Source organism: Amphiura filiformis, chromosome 14, assembly GCF_039555335.1.
Source record: "Amphiura filiformis chromosome 14, Afil_fr2py, whole genome shotgun sequence".
Lineage (NCBI taxonomy): Eukaryota > Metazoa > Echinodermata > Ophiuroidea > Amphilepidida > Amphiuridae > Amphiura > Amphiura filiformis.
Genome location: NC_092641.1, coordinates 64324333 through 64340505, shown reverse-complemented (window position 1 = coordinate 64340505; position 16173 = coordinate 64324333). Strand labels below are relative to the sequence as shown.

The following is a 16173-nucleotide window of genomic DNA, read 5'->3' as shown; positions in this document are numbered from 1 at the left end:
TATGGCAATTAGAAAATACCGATGTGACATAATGCTTACATCACTGTCAAGGGCGTAGTCTTAGCTCTCAAATGACGTTTGTTCTGTTCAATTTGCTTATTTTAATCTCGAGATATGTTTCGTTAAAGACGAAAGGGTAAGATCACAATTGTGCCACTTTTACTAGGGAAGAGGGCTTTACAAGTAACAGTGATAGCATCAAGTTTATCCGGAGTTCCTTCGTGAAATCTAAAGAATGCATCAATTACACAATACAAATTTTTTTGACTGTTTTTACTGTTTTTTCATGATGCAGGAATGATGATTCCCTTTTCCACTTAAAGGAGATTAAAAGATAAATAAATATTTCACATTCTGTTGTAAAGATTAAATACGTGTGCATGTCAACGATTTTATCATGGTAAATACTGTTCTCTTAGTCACTGATAAGACATGTTGCGCACTTATACATGTTATAGGTTAATGAACGCGTATTACTCAGACTTGTAGTGACTCGACTCGAAATGACTCGACTCGACTCGACTCGACTCGAGTTTTGGTGACTCGATGACTCGACTCGAGGCAAGACGACTCGATGACTCGACTCGAGAGTTGATGACTCGATGACTCGACTCGACTCGAAATTTAATGACTCGACTCGATGACTCGAGGCTTGTGACTCGAGTCACTGTGGCTGAATCGACTTATTTAAAATGACTCGAAAATATAAATTATACCCTAATATTTCTAATAATACCTGCATGTTTTCTTCCACAATCTTGCGCCCTCATACACGAAGGGGACACTTACCGTTGTACTCAATGGGGCCATGGTAGAAATGATCACCAAACATGACATATAATAAATACACCATTCTTTGTGAAACAATTCAAAAAGTTGGTGTTTTGTGTTTTCTATGCGGAGAAAATTGATTGGAACTGAAAGGTCCGGTACAATCCAATAGGGATGCTGTGAGCGTGCCCCCTTTGACATAAAAATTGACAGTGTGAGAAATGGGTAAGTGCACTAGATAAAACAACCCCGACCGAGATAATTGTGTACATAGTTTGTATGTGTTCGCTACTCGCTGTACATTATTTGTTCAATTTTGAAAAATATTTGGAATCATGTACATAGCATACCACATGCTTGTACTTTTGTTTGGTAAGAGCATAATCCCCCCCCCTCGACTGACTGATAAAAGTGGGGGGATATGGCCGGCTGCCCCAACTGTTTTGTGTACATGTGTAGTTTTCAGCGCATTAATCAAAATTTTCAGTCCTGCTCTAATAAGTTTGGTAAAAAGTAAAGCTGAATAGGCCTATTTGCATACCGGTAATAAAATGGCAAACTGGGAAAACAATTCAACACATTTTCTTCTTGATATTTCTGAATGGTAATTTTCTATTATTATGATTAATATTATTTTCATTTGTATTATCATATTATTCATATTATTAATATCATCATTATTATATTTTTGTTTAATTACCCCCCCCTTTGAATACATTGCCATTCATGGACATGTATGCTGCACAGGGACTAGTGTCCCTTCCCCAGTCCCTGTGTGCATCTGTTAGTTACATGTGATGTCTCTAATGTGCCACACACACACACACCAACACACCCCCCATATATATGTCTGCTGCTTGATCCATGTATACATGTAGTTTTTTTTTGAGAAATTTACCTGTGTTCATGTGTATTCAGGTTTATTAAGTTATTGTAATGGTGGTTTGATTGAGTCTTGGGGTGAGTCTGTGAAGTGTCAACTGTTCGGGGTGGTGTGTTGGGGGGGGGGGCTGTGAGACAAAAATGTGTTATTTTCCTTGAAACTCTGCATAGTCCTACATTGTGGTAGTGTACATGTATGGGATTGATTCAAAATTATTACAATTCTGTTGGAATATTTTCTGTTGAATCTATTTTAAGTCATACCCGATGACCTCTTTTAGTTTTAGGGCTGACTACCCAATGACCCCCTTTTATTCTAGCATTTTATCACCAAGTTGCCATAAAATATAAATGCAGAATTTTCAAATTCTCTTATTTTAGCAAATTTGCAATTGTACATTAGGCAAATCAGGAACACGATAAAGAATTTTACTTCATTTTTTGTTAATTTTATACCTAATGACCCCTTTATTCAAGATGTTATACCCAATGACCCCCTTCTTTCAAATGTTTACCCAATGACCCCATTTTTCATTTTGTTACCCAATGACACCCCCCCCCCACACACACACACACTTTTTAGTGACTCGAAATGACTCGACAAAATATATCCGACTCGACTCGACTCGACTCGACAAAATGGCCTGACTCGACTCGACTCGACTCGACTGACAACTTCAAATGACTCGACTCGACTCGGACTCGAAGGGCTTCATGACTCGACTCGACTCGAGACTCGAGGATCAATGACTCGACTCGACTCGGACTCGACTTTCAGTGACTCGACTACAAGTCTGGTGAGAGAGATATTGTGCTGATGTTGATGCGTCTAATGCACACGCCTCGAAAGGGGAGTGCATTAGACGCATCAACATCAGCTATCATAGATTTACATTTACACCTCTCTTCCTAGGTAAAAGTGGCACAATAGTGATTTTGCCCTTTTGTTCGAAATTGGAACAAGCAAATTGAACAGAATCAACGGCATTTGAGAGCTAAGACTGCGCCTGTGACGTTGATGTAAGCATTATGTCACAACGGTATTTTCTAATTGCCAAAGAGGGCGCTTTTCACTTGCACAATTGTTTTTGAGACAGGCTGTATATCACAGGCACGTGTTCGATATTCATTTAAAGACATATCGACGTTTATTCCAATATAGATCCACTTAGAAAACTAATATTAAATAGTCATATATATTTCTTTTATTTCATTACATAAGCTAAACGCTGGGTTTTTTTCTGGAATGCATCATATGTTTAACTTAAACGACTGCGATACATTTTATTCGGTCGCTCCGCAATTCACCAACAATTATTATTTTGAAGAATGACAACAATATGAATCTGCATTTTGTTTTTATTATAGTATTATTGCCATAAACATGATAAATCAATACCTTTTCACCGCCTTTGCCACGTAGTTTCGGATTATTCTCTACGAAATGGATGCGGCGAACAATGTGTTCTTCATATGGTTTTCCTTTGATCAATGATAATATCTGCGCTCTGATGCTTTCTTCTTCCTCACCCTGGAAGTTGAAATATACATATAGGTCTACTTGTAAAAGCGTTTGTGTTATGTTAGATTGTTGATGGTATCATGGTCATTCAATGTGTTATTTGTCAACGTTGCAATAGGCCAGCCGTTAAACGCAATAAATGGAAATACGCAAATAGCAAGAGTAACTTCTATAGCTTTTAGCTACAATACCTTTTTCGATGTTTTCCCTCGATGAGTACCAACGATAAGAATAGGAGGAGACTTGTAAGACAGCAGCTTTGTATCACCAGCTTTCGGAACTGCTCCCGCATCTTCATCAGATGAGGGTGTCTTCTGCGTGTGTGCGTCACTTACTGTATCGGCAGCATATGTGTAAACAGACTGAAGCCAAAAATCGATGAATTCAAGCCCGGTGAAATCATGAAAACGTGAAACCATTTGCACCGTCTATAAACCCCCTCAAAAAACGATGAGAGAAAAATGGGGGGGGGGGGAAGTAGGAAGATAAGCTTTTAACATACATAGATTTAATTAAAGCAAATTGAGTCGGATTTTGATATTATGGATTTCAAGATATTGATAAACAAAGAAACTGATATTCTATGTTTGAGGACACTACATCTACTTATATTAACTTAAATTCAATTTTGATAGGTTTTCTACATCATGTGTAATTTCAAATCTATAACATAAATGTGAAATTGGGCATGCTCAAAACATCATTCATGTTCCTTGATCACATTACTAAAATGTAACAAATTGTTCAGGAAACTTTGCGGTGTCGAATACTTGCATGTTGGTAGTTTGGTTCATGCATGAAAAGTCGCTTGCTTTATGATGAAGAAAATGACAAATCCCCAGCTCATAATATTATGTTTCATTTTATTGTCATACCTGGTCAAAGTTGACTTGAGCGACTTCAGCTACCTCCTTCAAGTCTTTGCTGGCATCAAACACGAGAACAAACACTGCACGTTTGTTGAGAAAAACCTGTAATAAAACAGTCAAATGCCACATAAAACATAATTAGATTTGCCTTCTTTCTTACCTCCGCCCCTCTGTCTCTTTCTTCTCTCACCACTCCTCTATCTTGATACGCCAATGAATAACCTCACATTTTAATATTACAAAAATCGAATGATTTAGGTGGTTATCATGTTATCAAACTAAACACAGCCAAATTAAAAAGTCGCCACTAGTTCCATCCCCATTTAATCAGAGCCTGATGAGTTTATGGCAAAATAATTTATATATTAATTTTATATACACTTTCCTTCGAAGGTTGATACCAAATTTGATATCTAAAGTTTAATCATCGTTATATTTATTGTTTTGCCATAAACTCATCAGACTGGCTGTGTTTATGTACCTGGTGGGTGTTATAGTAGACGTGCTGACCGGCAAAATCCCAGAACTGGAATTCTAAAGCTTGTTCCTCATCCTGTTTCTTTTTTGATTTTTGTTGTTTTCTTTTCATTTCCCTTTCCAGTCCTTTCATCATCTCTTCTGGTATTTCTGTTAAATCTTATCACAAAACAAATAGTACATAAATGATTTTTGCAAACCGTCGAATCGGGATATATAAGGAGCGACTTACTATATTCTTAACAGTTCATATTAAGGATGCACACAGGATCACTGAAGTGTTACATGGCCAAAATTGAGTTTTCATCACTAATGTCATCTTCAAACCGTATTTTATCTTGTCATTAATAGATTTTAAAGAAATCTTAAAATTTGAACCATAAGAAAAGCTATTTTAAAGACCCTTTTTCATTAAAAATTCGTCAAAATGCAAAAGCAAATAAATCATTGTTTTCCCGCAATAAATCGCGTTCTCGTAACGCGTATTGCGGCGTACAGCTAGCAAAGACACGCACACATGATAAACTGGATGGGCGAGGTGATTACTGATTGAGGCGCTGGAGTCGCCAATCATGATCACTACCGTATTTTATCGTATTGATCTCTTCCAAGGTAGGTAAAGCTTGCACCATTGCATTGCAAAACTGCGGGCCGACAGACCACCACCGTTCACCGTCCCAGAATCAGTAGGCCTACTCGATAAATTTCGCCAAAAAAGTGCTGATATAGTGGTATAAATTATAGGTGTTTTTTTTTATATGAACACAATAGTGAATTTTGTGTTTGTTTTTGTTTTGTTTTTCAAGTTTCATTCTGAACTTGAAAAGATGAAATTTATCTGTAAGAAGTAGTTACCCGTAAGATTTAGCCCTGTAATGATGACACAATCTGGTAGATACGATAGAAAACGTAGGCCCTAAATATTTTGCTAGTAGGCTAGACTTAGCCCGTATATCAATAGGCTTATTATTTTATGTTTAAAAATTTGTTTTATTTCATTCATTCATTCATTCATTCATTCATTCATTCATTCATTCATTCATTTCATTGTTATTATTTGATTTACCAAGTTGGTGTAGTTGGACAGAATATAGGCCTATTATATTAGCTTATATTTTATGCAGTCCCAGCCTTGGTTCGGGAGCCTCTGCGGTCGTTCAGTCTCGTTTTAATTTTGAAGACCATAAAAAATAGGTAAGTAGTTACTACCGGTATATTAGGATACCTAAGGCCCTGAATAATGTTTCAAAGTGTTATTAAAACACGAGTTCTCTACTCCTGATTGACCATTAACGCAATGTCAAAAACGTTGACATTTCAATACTTCATATCGACCATCTAGGCATAGGCCTACAACTCTATGTCAAAAATGTCGATATTTGAAATCGGCATAGCGAGCACGCGTTTATGAAAGCATTTTCATGAATGTTTTAAGAAAGCATTTTCATGAATGTTTTAATGCTAAATAATAATTTCAAACGAGAAATATAATCGAAAACGCAAATTCGTGCTTTTTTCATAACCCATTTTAACTACATTTCCATTAGTAGGCCTATTTAGGTCTACCATATATACCATGATTGCGATAAAAGCTTTTGGTTTTGCAACACTTTTTGCGCATGTTTTGGCCGAATGCCTTTTTATTTGCAATGTTTGTCTGGCTTTCAACTTTCACGTTTATAATGTTTTCTGCATACTTTAAAAGGTAAACTGCTTTAAAGCATTTTTCGTGAATGTTTTCATGCAGTGTTTTAAAACGCTCTTTATAGAATGGTGCCTATATACGGTAGACCTACTGCATAAACCACAATCTAATTTAAAGTCATGTTCCGTTTTCTACTTTTGAAATTCGGTTTTGTTAGGCTATATAAATTTCCGTGTTTTTCAGTTTTCTTGTGACCTCTCCGTGTTTTGCCCGTTTAACATAGGTATATATAGGCCTACTTTTTGTCCGTTTTACAAGAAATTTATTCAAGACATTACAACTTTAACCCCACGTTTTACACGTTTATTTGATTGAAAACAACAACAGACACACTTTTGTTGTTGTTGTTGTTGTTGTATTTTATTCACTTTTTATGCGGTACAAAATATTTTACAACTTTATTGTGACTTTAGGCCTATAATAGGCCTATGACTTTTTTGTACGTGTTTGATATTCCGTAAAAAGTTAAAAATAAAATATGATAACAACAAACAATTACAATAACAAAAACGGAATATTGAGTAGTGCGGCACATCAGAATCTTTTAAAATTTTACTTGGTATTCCTGTGGTGTAGGCCTAGCTATAACGGGCGTTAAAATGCCTATCTTTGGCGCGGACGGGCCGCTGTGGTGCCTCTCAAGCACCAACTAAAAAGAAAAAGCAACGAGTAGTAACAACATCATGTTTGCGGTTCAGAAAAGGACAATGAATATAAAAATGCAATATTTGTCAACACCAAAAAAAAAAAACAAGAAAAAAAGAAAAGAAAAAAGAAAGAAAATCTCCAAAACCGATAAATTAAAAACATTGCATTTTTAAAGCAAAATTATGAAAATTAGTACAAAACAGAAATCGCAATTATCATGATTTATGTCTCAATTTATTCTTCATTTCATAAAACTTTCTGATTATCTGCTAGAATAATTGCTTGTCAGTTATTCTATGCTAATTTTAATATTCTGATGTCCGCACATTTTAATACAGAGCATGATCTTTTTTTTTTATACGGAACAGGACAAAATTGTGCTAAATAATCATGGTTTCGTTCGCGGCAACACGACCATGCACTGTGCAACTTATTCGCGTAACCTGTCTGTCTGTCCGCGCGCCCTGTCGCTCCTCAAACGCCGACGCGACGACGCGCCCTTGCCGGAAGCTTTGCTGCACCATGGAAACAAGACTGCAGTAAATAAAATGGCTACACCATGTGGATAAAACATCTGCCGAATGTGCATGGATAATTTTGTCTTATTGTATATTTTACCTTCTAAATCACCAAAAAATGCCAATCTGCTGCAGTTGGACGCCCTTCTCATTTTCTAACTTGACCAAACGTCACAAGTCACCGGATTATATATTTATGGAATAATCTTCAAAATGGACCTAAAATCCGCTGTATTTTTCTAAATCGCGATTTTCGGCAAGTTCACTTTGACCACTTTTGACCATTTTGGTCCGCCATAGCGTCTAAATGAAGCATCACTGAGGTAAGTTTTAAGTAAAACGTTTAGATATGGCCAAAATCTAGATAGTGTTTTTTCGTTTTTTTAAATTAGAGCCTAGAACTTTTTTTATCACCCATGATTTAAAAATTTGAACACGGGTCACACGTTTTTACTGATTTTTTGCCTATATTTTAAAAACTAAGCAAAATTTCGAAAAAATCAAAAAACACTTTCTAGATTTATTTGTCTAAATAAATAAAATTCATGTTTTACAGTTTTTGATTTTCAAATAATTTTTTATGGCGGACCAAAATTTTGGTCAAAAAACCCGTTTTTTGTGATTTTCTCGAAAATTGTACTTTTTGACCCAAAACTGACATTTTAAATAGATTTATGAGCTCATTTCCGTTCAAAAAATGTATACTTTTATATACTTTACATAAATAGTTTTCGAGTTATGAGGTGAATAATAATGGCTAATTAGTGATCCTGTGTGCCTCCTTAATTGGGCTTGAATTAAACGCTGTTAGAAAATCACAGTAGCTCCATTTAAACTGGATTTTAAAATCGTTACGCTGAAACTGTTTCATAATCAAACCCGATTCGTCACCTTGTAGAAATCGGAATATTTATAGTGGTGTTAGATAAGTGGCAAGAGTCCATTTTGGTTCCCATACCTAAATAAGTTAACAAAGTTACTGTCATTTGGCGGGTTCTCCGATCATTTTATTCAGAGTGTGGAAAGTTGTAAATTGATGATATAATAATCATCAAACAATGCCATTAATCAGATTACCATTTCCATAGGTCTTGTGGTTCTTGAAATCAGGCCAACATTGATTCCAGTCCTAATATTGAACGTAGTTTGATTCATCAATTCACATTGTTTCTTGTTGAAAACATATAGCAAGACTTGACACTCCAATGCACAGTTGAACTAGCGGGTTTTGTTTTTCAACGATCAAATTCCAGAGAGCGACAGAAAGACAAATCCAAGCAAGGAAAATGTGGTATACCGGGAAAATGGAAAAAGGCACTATAACCCTCACTTGAAACGGGTTTTTTCTTGTAAAGGTGATTACATTTACATTTACATTTACAGGCATTTATGGCGCCATTCACCAAGATACCATGGTGCTTACAAAAAATATACACAAAAAGTCAAATAACAAGAGAACAGTTCAAGAAAACAAATGAGTCTTTAGCATAGACTTGAACGCGGATGTGGTCGCAGTAGATTTTATGTCCACGGGTAGTGAATTCTATGCCGTAGCGGCTGCAATGTGAAATCTGTTTTCGCCAGTCATTCTGTGGCTGCGTCTTGGAATAGCAAGCCGGTTACTGTCAGAAGACGATCGCAAGGTACGAGGAGGAACATAAACGGTAAAGTAGTCTGAGATGTAGTTGGGACTCAGTTGTTGCATGACTTAAAGACGTACAGAAGGATTTTAAACAGTACACGTTAGCGAACTGGAAGCCAGTGCAAGGTAATTCGTTTTCATCAACAGAATGTTATAGCCACATACCTCGTGTGGTTTTGTCGCTGCTATTTTCCACCGGGGAGTCTTCAGAGAGCGGTGCCTTTACCTTAAAACCATAAATCAGTAAACATAAAATATTAATCTTATTGCAACACCTGATGCTGAATGCATTGTATACGCATTAAATGGCTGTGTAATAATTATATGTTGGGGTGGCAAAAAGATGGAGGGAGGGGAGAAAAGAGAAAGATCAGATGGGCGGTAAGTAATTTTTGGCCAGTATAAAAGCAAAACAAGTTGACAAATCACCCATTGACGTACAAACCAAGCTTGTGGTATCTACTCAAATCTTATAGTCCATTGAATGCTTTTTCTGGACCCTTCATTTCCCTGACAGCTATTTGCCCCGATAAAACAAGTTTGTTCTTACGCCCAGGCCCTGCAGTATACACCAATGTCGACAATGATAAAATTGAAATATAGGTAAAAATAAGGAGCAAATAATATTAATATTGAAAGATGATAATAAAAACAGCCTAGAATGTTAGGGACTAGTGGATTTCAACGTAAGCTTCCGACTGTGGTCTGATTAGATCGATCAGATCGTGTCACATTTTAGCTATGAAAGTGTTGGTAGTCCAGATGAAGACCGCTATATAATTTACATGCTAATATACAAGGACGGAAAAACGTTATAATGTCGAGTCATTTACTGATCTGCTCGAAGCAAGTCAAATATATATAGCTACATTAAACAAGTCAGTCAAGACATGCCAGGCACTAACTTTCGATTAATGTATTTGTCAGTTATTAAATTTCACAAGGTCAATTGGCAGTGTTTGTGAATGGAAGTGCTGAATAAATGAGAGAAACAACGTAAGATATGATAGAATTATATAAGATATGATATAGTTTGGGGGATTATGCATGGAGTCTCTAAATATAGTCGGACAATTCCATATTTGAGTATTTTTATTCCACAGAAAAATCAAACGGAATAATGTATGTTTATAAGTATATAATAAAGCAGTTGATGGAATTTACCATTTTGTTCTTGAATTATAACAATTTGAAAACCACACCTCATTTGTAACGCATTCCACGAGTCACAACCCAGCAAACACAAAAACGTTTTAATTAAATAATTTTGGCTTTTGGTTGAGGTAAAATCGTTTTAATAACATTAAAATGTCGGGTTATATAAAGGTCATGATAACGTTTTAAAACATTTTGTATGAAAACACACTACAACAATATTTTTAAATGTTTTAAAAAAATGTTATTGTAAACTATTTTGCAAACATTTCTGCCAAATATTGTGTCAATACTTAAATAACATTATGTTAAAATATTTGAACCCAACAAGCACAGAAATGTTTTTAAAATGTTTTCTTCAAAACCATTTAATAACATTTAAATGTCGGGTTATATAAAGGTCATGAGCAAACATTTTTCGCAAAATATTTTTTCAACCCCAAAATAACATTCTGTTTAGAATGTTTTGTATCAAGTTTTCAAGAATGTTTTTGGAATGTTATTAAAACGTTTTTATACCCTTTATACTCCTAATATACCCTTTATATAACCCGATAATTAAACGTTTTCTGACAACCTTTTATAACCTTTTGCGATTGATGTCGAAAACGTTTTTTGTTTGCTGGGAAGTCATGCGCATTGAATCATTCATGCCTAATACTAATTGAGTGCAGTACAGTATGGAATCCGTGGAAAGGATTCAAAATTAACTATCATCATACAAAATTTATTTTTTAAGACCAGAGCATTCAATTTTCAAAATTAAAAAGTATAAGCTGTCTTATTATACATTACAATTAAATATTTATATGTGGTTCAATCTTGTTTGGTTCAGGAATTAAAATACTAAAACATTACAATTCCCGTTGCAATTCTTTCAGAGGCACGTTGTGCAGAGATAAATCTTAATATCCCTGGTCAATTCAGTATTCAATTTCAAGAAGGGTTCACAGGCAATATTGTCAACAATATTTTGTGCCTGAAGTCGGCTTGAATCAGAAATCACATGTCGATTATTGGGGTCAATCATACGGTTCATACCTCTGTTTGGGATCCATAATCCGTAACTTCTGTGCTTTCGTGTGTTGTGTTGGGTTTGCTGATCTCATTGTTTGGATTGCTGGAATGCCTAGACTTTTGAGGAGATGCATGATCCTTCTGATCAGTGCTCAAAAGTTTCTGAACCATTGTTGATTGCATTGCCTGAAGGTATTCATCTTTCATTAGTTTCGACCGTTCTGAAATGGGGAAATGCATTATCGTATCAAAAAGCAATATCAGACGCTATAAAAAAGCAATTATAAACTTAAGAAACATATGCTACTTATATGTTTTATTACCTGCTTAGCTTAGCACCAAATTTTAGCTTATTATTTTGGTGTCAATGTAAGGTTACAGCTGTCATTTTTCTATTCTCATAACAAACACCTGCCGTCAAAGTAAGATCATTAAACCAAAAGCAAAATTCTGTTTCCAGTACTGGGTGTTATCATGACATTATTGTGACGTAATATGGGGGAATATCGGCATTTACTTTGGTGTGGCTAGACAGTAGCCTTACGTTGACACCAAATAAATGAGGTTTGAAATTTAAGGGATCTAGAATAAGCGTTTTGAGCGTTTCGACAGTATTTTTGTGGGACATGAGAGCACATCAGACATATCGATTTGCATTCTGACTACGAAGAGTGTCTTTCTGATATCAAATAATTTTCATTTTTTGAAATTCACGATATAATATAAATTTTATGACAAATTATTAAAATTTGATATTTTTCACATTTTTGGTATATAACAGTCCTCGAAGTAAATTTTATAAATCTAATGATATATTCTTAAAGTGTATATAGCTGATGATTAATTGAAAATTTTGACCTTTCATATTGAAGATATTGATTTTTTTCTGGTGTTTTGGGAAAAAATCCATATCTTCAATACAAAAGGTCACAATTTTCAATTGATCGTCGGGTTTTCATCCCACCTACATACACTTTAAGAATAAATCATCAGATTTATAAAGTTTACTTCGAGTAATATTAAATATCAAAAAAACAATTTTAAATCATTTGCCATAAAATGTGTATTAAAAAAAAAAAAAAAAAAAATCTAAATTATTTGATATTAGAAGGACATTCTTCGTATTCAGAATGCAATTCGATATGTCTGATGTGCTCCAATGTCCCACAATAAATACTGTCCAAACGTTCATACCCCATCCCTTAAAAGAATGTGTTTCTTCTTTGGTTCAGTACCACCCATCATTATTTTGTCGACTGGCAAAGTATAAAAATGACTATATTACCTTCTTTGTCTATGCGCTGCTTATGCCAAACGGCAGCAGGCCTGTTGACAGGAACCTGGCAAACTTTAGTAGTATCAACACCATCGGTTATGGATGTAGACCTGTTGAATCTAAACAAAATACAGCATGTCATACATTTGCCTGGCAAGCACGTTAAGTGAAAATTGTGTTGGGTTTGGGTGAAGATTAGGCCCTAGTTGTTTATTTACTGATGAAATGTCTTTATTTTTACATACTTTAATGTTCGTATTGAGTCCATGAAGGCCGGTTTAGTAATTTTATAGGAAACAGATCACAAATCACAATCCAGACATTTGGATAGCATAGCCTTTTTGGCGGTTGGATTCATGACGTGACAATATTGCAATCCCGTTCCCATCACAAAGTGCTCTTATTAAAATAGTCTCGCCTTTGTATAAATCCTATACTGCCCTGATATCATCATGAATAATAATGTTATAATATTTCATAAAATATGAGGACAAAATGTCCACTAGATAAAACAAAATGATGACGAGACTGACAAAACGGAATGTGCTCCTTCTCGTGCATTAAGGGTATGTATTGTTGGTCGAAGCAGCAAAAAATGTAGTTCACAGCATCTTGCAAATGGTAGTGAGCTTTTGCAAAAATTGCTCACTTCATAGAGAGCGTGTAGAAGAATTCAAACATCACAGATATACTTTTGTAGGTCCTGTGGTTCTTGAGTTATGTTGTAAAGAGGGCTGAAACAACAACACTTTTGTAAAACCTACATAAACTCGTTAACAACAATAAATTAAGCAAGTTTTCAAAGTATATGATTTATAGAATGAACTTTTGCAAAACACCAAAGTGTTATTTTTCAATAATATATTGATTCAGATATAAATGAAAATCTTTTTTGGCTGCTTCGACCAACAATACCTCGTATACCCTTAAAGGTTACAATAAAGCTCTTCTTTATAAATATCATTGCACTTTTCGATCGACACAAAAGATGCAGAAGAAACATATAGGCCTACATAACACCATGTTACCAAAATAATTTCAGCTAAACCTACTTCTGGCCTAGTAAATAGTTCATCAAGCTGGTTTTGCCTACACGTTCCTGCCCGACAAGCATAATCCTTGTACGATACACAGGTCTCGTCCCATATCGCGACGCATCTAGGTACGCATTGAAGGCATCTGTCCCTCTTGCTAAAATATCTTTCGGTGTGTCCTCTGATGGGATACAAGGAGAAATCATTTACTAATATTCCCAGTTCTAGTTCATTCCAGTACAAGTAGAAACGTTGGTCATTAATGTCAATATTTATAAGACTTTTTCTGTATCGCACGCCTAAGTTCAATATTTAAATCATAACCTGTCTCACGTGACTATGACTACTTTATTAGTTCCACAATATAAAATACATAAAACAAAATTAAAGCAAACGAACAGATATGGAGGAGAAGGCCTATACGGCTAGATGTGGCCATCTCCTACTTACTAAAAACCACTCAGCACCAAACCCCACCAAACGCTCACAAAGACCACAAGAAAGAAAGAAGTCAAATTCAATCAATCATATGTAGCAATTAATTTCAACTTAAAATATGTTCGAAAATGTTTAACAATTTTAGATGCTTTAAGGCAATGTTCTATATTGCTCCAAAGAATTGGACCGGTTGTTACATGTATAGCTTTATCAGAAAATACTTTGTGTTAGTAAGGTTGAGATTGTTGTTACTTCTTGTCTGGTATAGTTATGGATATCTAAACGTTTGGTGAAGTAGTTTTTGAATATTCAAGGCAGCTGTTAACTTAATTTAATATTTTACATGAATACACCTAATTCCAGTTTGTACATGGCAGTAATAGCAATAATAATTATGATTAGCAACTGAATGTCCTACCTGCGCGAGGAATACAAATATGGCATTTAAAAACTGCAGTAAGTATGGTAAAGTTGTCCTGACTTAAAATGTCGGCTTAAAATTTACTTTTTCATTGTAAGTCTTTCAAGCCATACATCTTACCCTTGCTTTCGATTTCTCATTTAACGTCGTTTGTTACAAGTATGTATGCATATATCCTGATCTTTTCTTGATATCATCTTAGGTGTACCAAGTATATCATAGTTTATTGACAACTTATTTCACCAATTGCTAAAAATCTGCCATGCCAATCTGTGTTTATCAAACTGATTGAAACTACCGATATTTTCACTTGAATACAACATTATGGTGTCGTCAGCAAATATAACAAAATCCAATATTTATAGATAGTATAAATAATACCATTTACATATGAATATGAAGCGGTCCCAAAATGGAACCCTGTGGAACTCCACAAATTATATCTTTATATCTTATATATGACACATATTGTTTTCTTTTAATTGAAATTCTATAAAACCAATACAACATTATTCCGAGGAAGCCATAGTGTTCTAATTTGTAGAATAAAATGTTATGATCAATAGTGTCAAAAACATTTGATAGGTTCAAAAGTATTCCGATGGTGGTTTAATTTTTTTTCGACACCACTGTCTCTTCTAAATTGACTACATACACTGCCATTGACGTTCAGTGATTCGATCGAATCCAAATTGTTTTGCCTGGAGTATTTTGTAATTATCTAGTTTGTACATCTATTAAACACTAACCTTTCGAGAATTTTAGAAAAATATGAAAATACTGATACCGGACTTTGATTTGAAACATCTTCCTTCTTGTACATAAGAATTCATGTTTTCATGGGCTGCTCATGTAGTAATTGGTCACTTTTTCCCACAATAAAATTACCAATAATTATTGTCAAGTCTGCACTTTTATATTGATTGAAATTCACAATAATCTTCATAACTTCCACTTCAATAATTAAACAACTTCCTAAACATACAGTTCGAGTTGGCATCTTGAAAATAATCCGTATAATTCTTTCCTGTATTAAAATTTCTGAGGCAAGGATTGGGTCTATATTCACAAAGAAATTATAAAATTGCTTTGCTATACCATTAGGGTTAGTATCCTATTTTCATTGATCATCCTTAAAATAAACATTTTCTTCCATCGTCCAATAATACAGTGATAGGGTCTTAGTGTGACGGAGTAAGTGGTAAGCACAGTATTTTTTGTGGGACATGAGAGCACAGCAAAATGCATTCTGAATACGAGGAATATCCTTCTGTTATGATTAATTATACACTTGGAATTTATTGATGGTTTTTTTTCTAATCTGAATGTATGTTTTTCGATTTGATTTCAAATTCAAATAGGATACTGTTGTGACAGATACTAAAATATAACCCAACTGATATTACTGGGGTTATTGCAATAGTGATTATTATATATTTATTTACTCGAATCATTTGTATTGGAATTGGAGTCGAGATATACAATTAAGTAAGTGGTAAGCACAGTATTTTTTGTGGGACATGAGAGCACAGCAAAATGCATTCTGAATACGAGGAATATCCTTCTGTTATGATTAATTATACACTTGGACTTTATTGATGTTTTTTCCAATTCAAATCTGAATGTATGTTTTTCGATTTGATTTCAAATTCAAATAGGATACTGTTGTGACAGATACTAAAATATTACCCAACTGATATTACTGGGGTTATTGAAATAGTGATTATTATATATTTTTTACTCGAATCATTTGTATTGGAATTGGAGTCGAGATATACACTTTGTCTGGAGTACTCAT

General features: G+C 34.6%; 1 protein-coding gene across 1 annotated transcript; it reads right to left on the bottom strand.

The window, feature by feature from the left end:
- Positions 1-3357: 3357 nt before the first annotated feature.
- Positions 3358-13596, bottom strand: LOC140170508 (uncharacterized). The gene is made up of 7 exons (XM_072193864.1): positions 13535-13596; positions 12492-12601; positions 11231-11427; positions 9200-9260; positions 4526-4680; positions 4051-4146; positions 3358-3603 (listed from the first exon to the last, which is right to left on the bottom strand). Exons 1-7 carry the CDS (start codon positions 13594-13596, stop codon positions 3358-3360), a joined length of 927 nt encoding a protein of 308 aa, XP_072049965.1.
- Positions 13597-16173: the final 2577 nt, after the last annotated feature.

What these genes read in the sequence shown, in the direction of transcription:
- LOC140170508 (XM_072193864.1), bottom strand. Translation starts at nt 13,596, where the DNA reads ATGCTTGTCGGGCAGGAACGTGTAGGCAAAACCAGCTTGATGAACTAT. An exon ending in CAGCGACAAAACCACACGAG is followed by an intron (nt 4,681 to 9,199) that starts GTATGTGGCTAT and finishes TTTTGTGATAAG; the next exon opens with ATTTAACAGAAATACCAGAA. An exon ending in TCTACTATAACACCCACCAG is followed by an intron (nt 4,147 to 4,525) that starts GTACATAAACAC and finishes GTTTTATTACAG; the next exon opens with GTTTTTCTCAACAAACGTGC.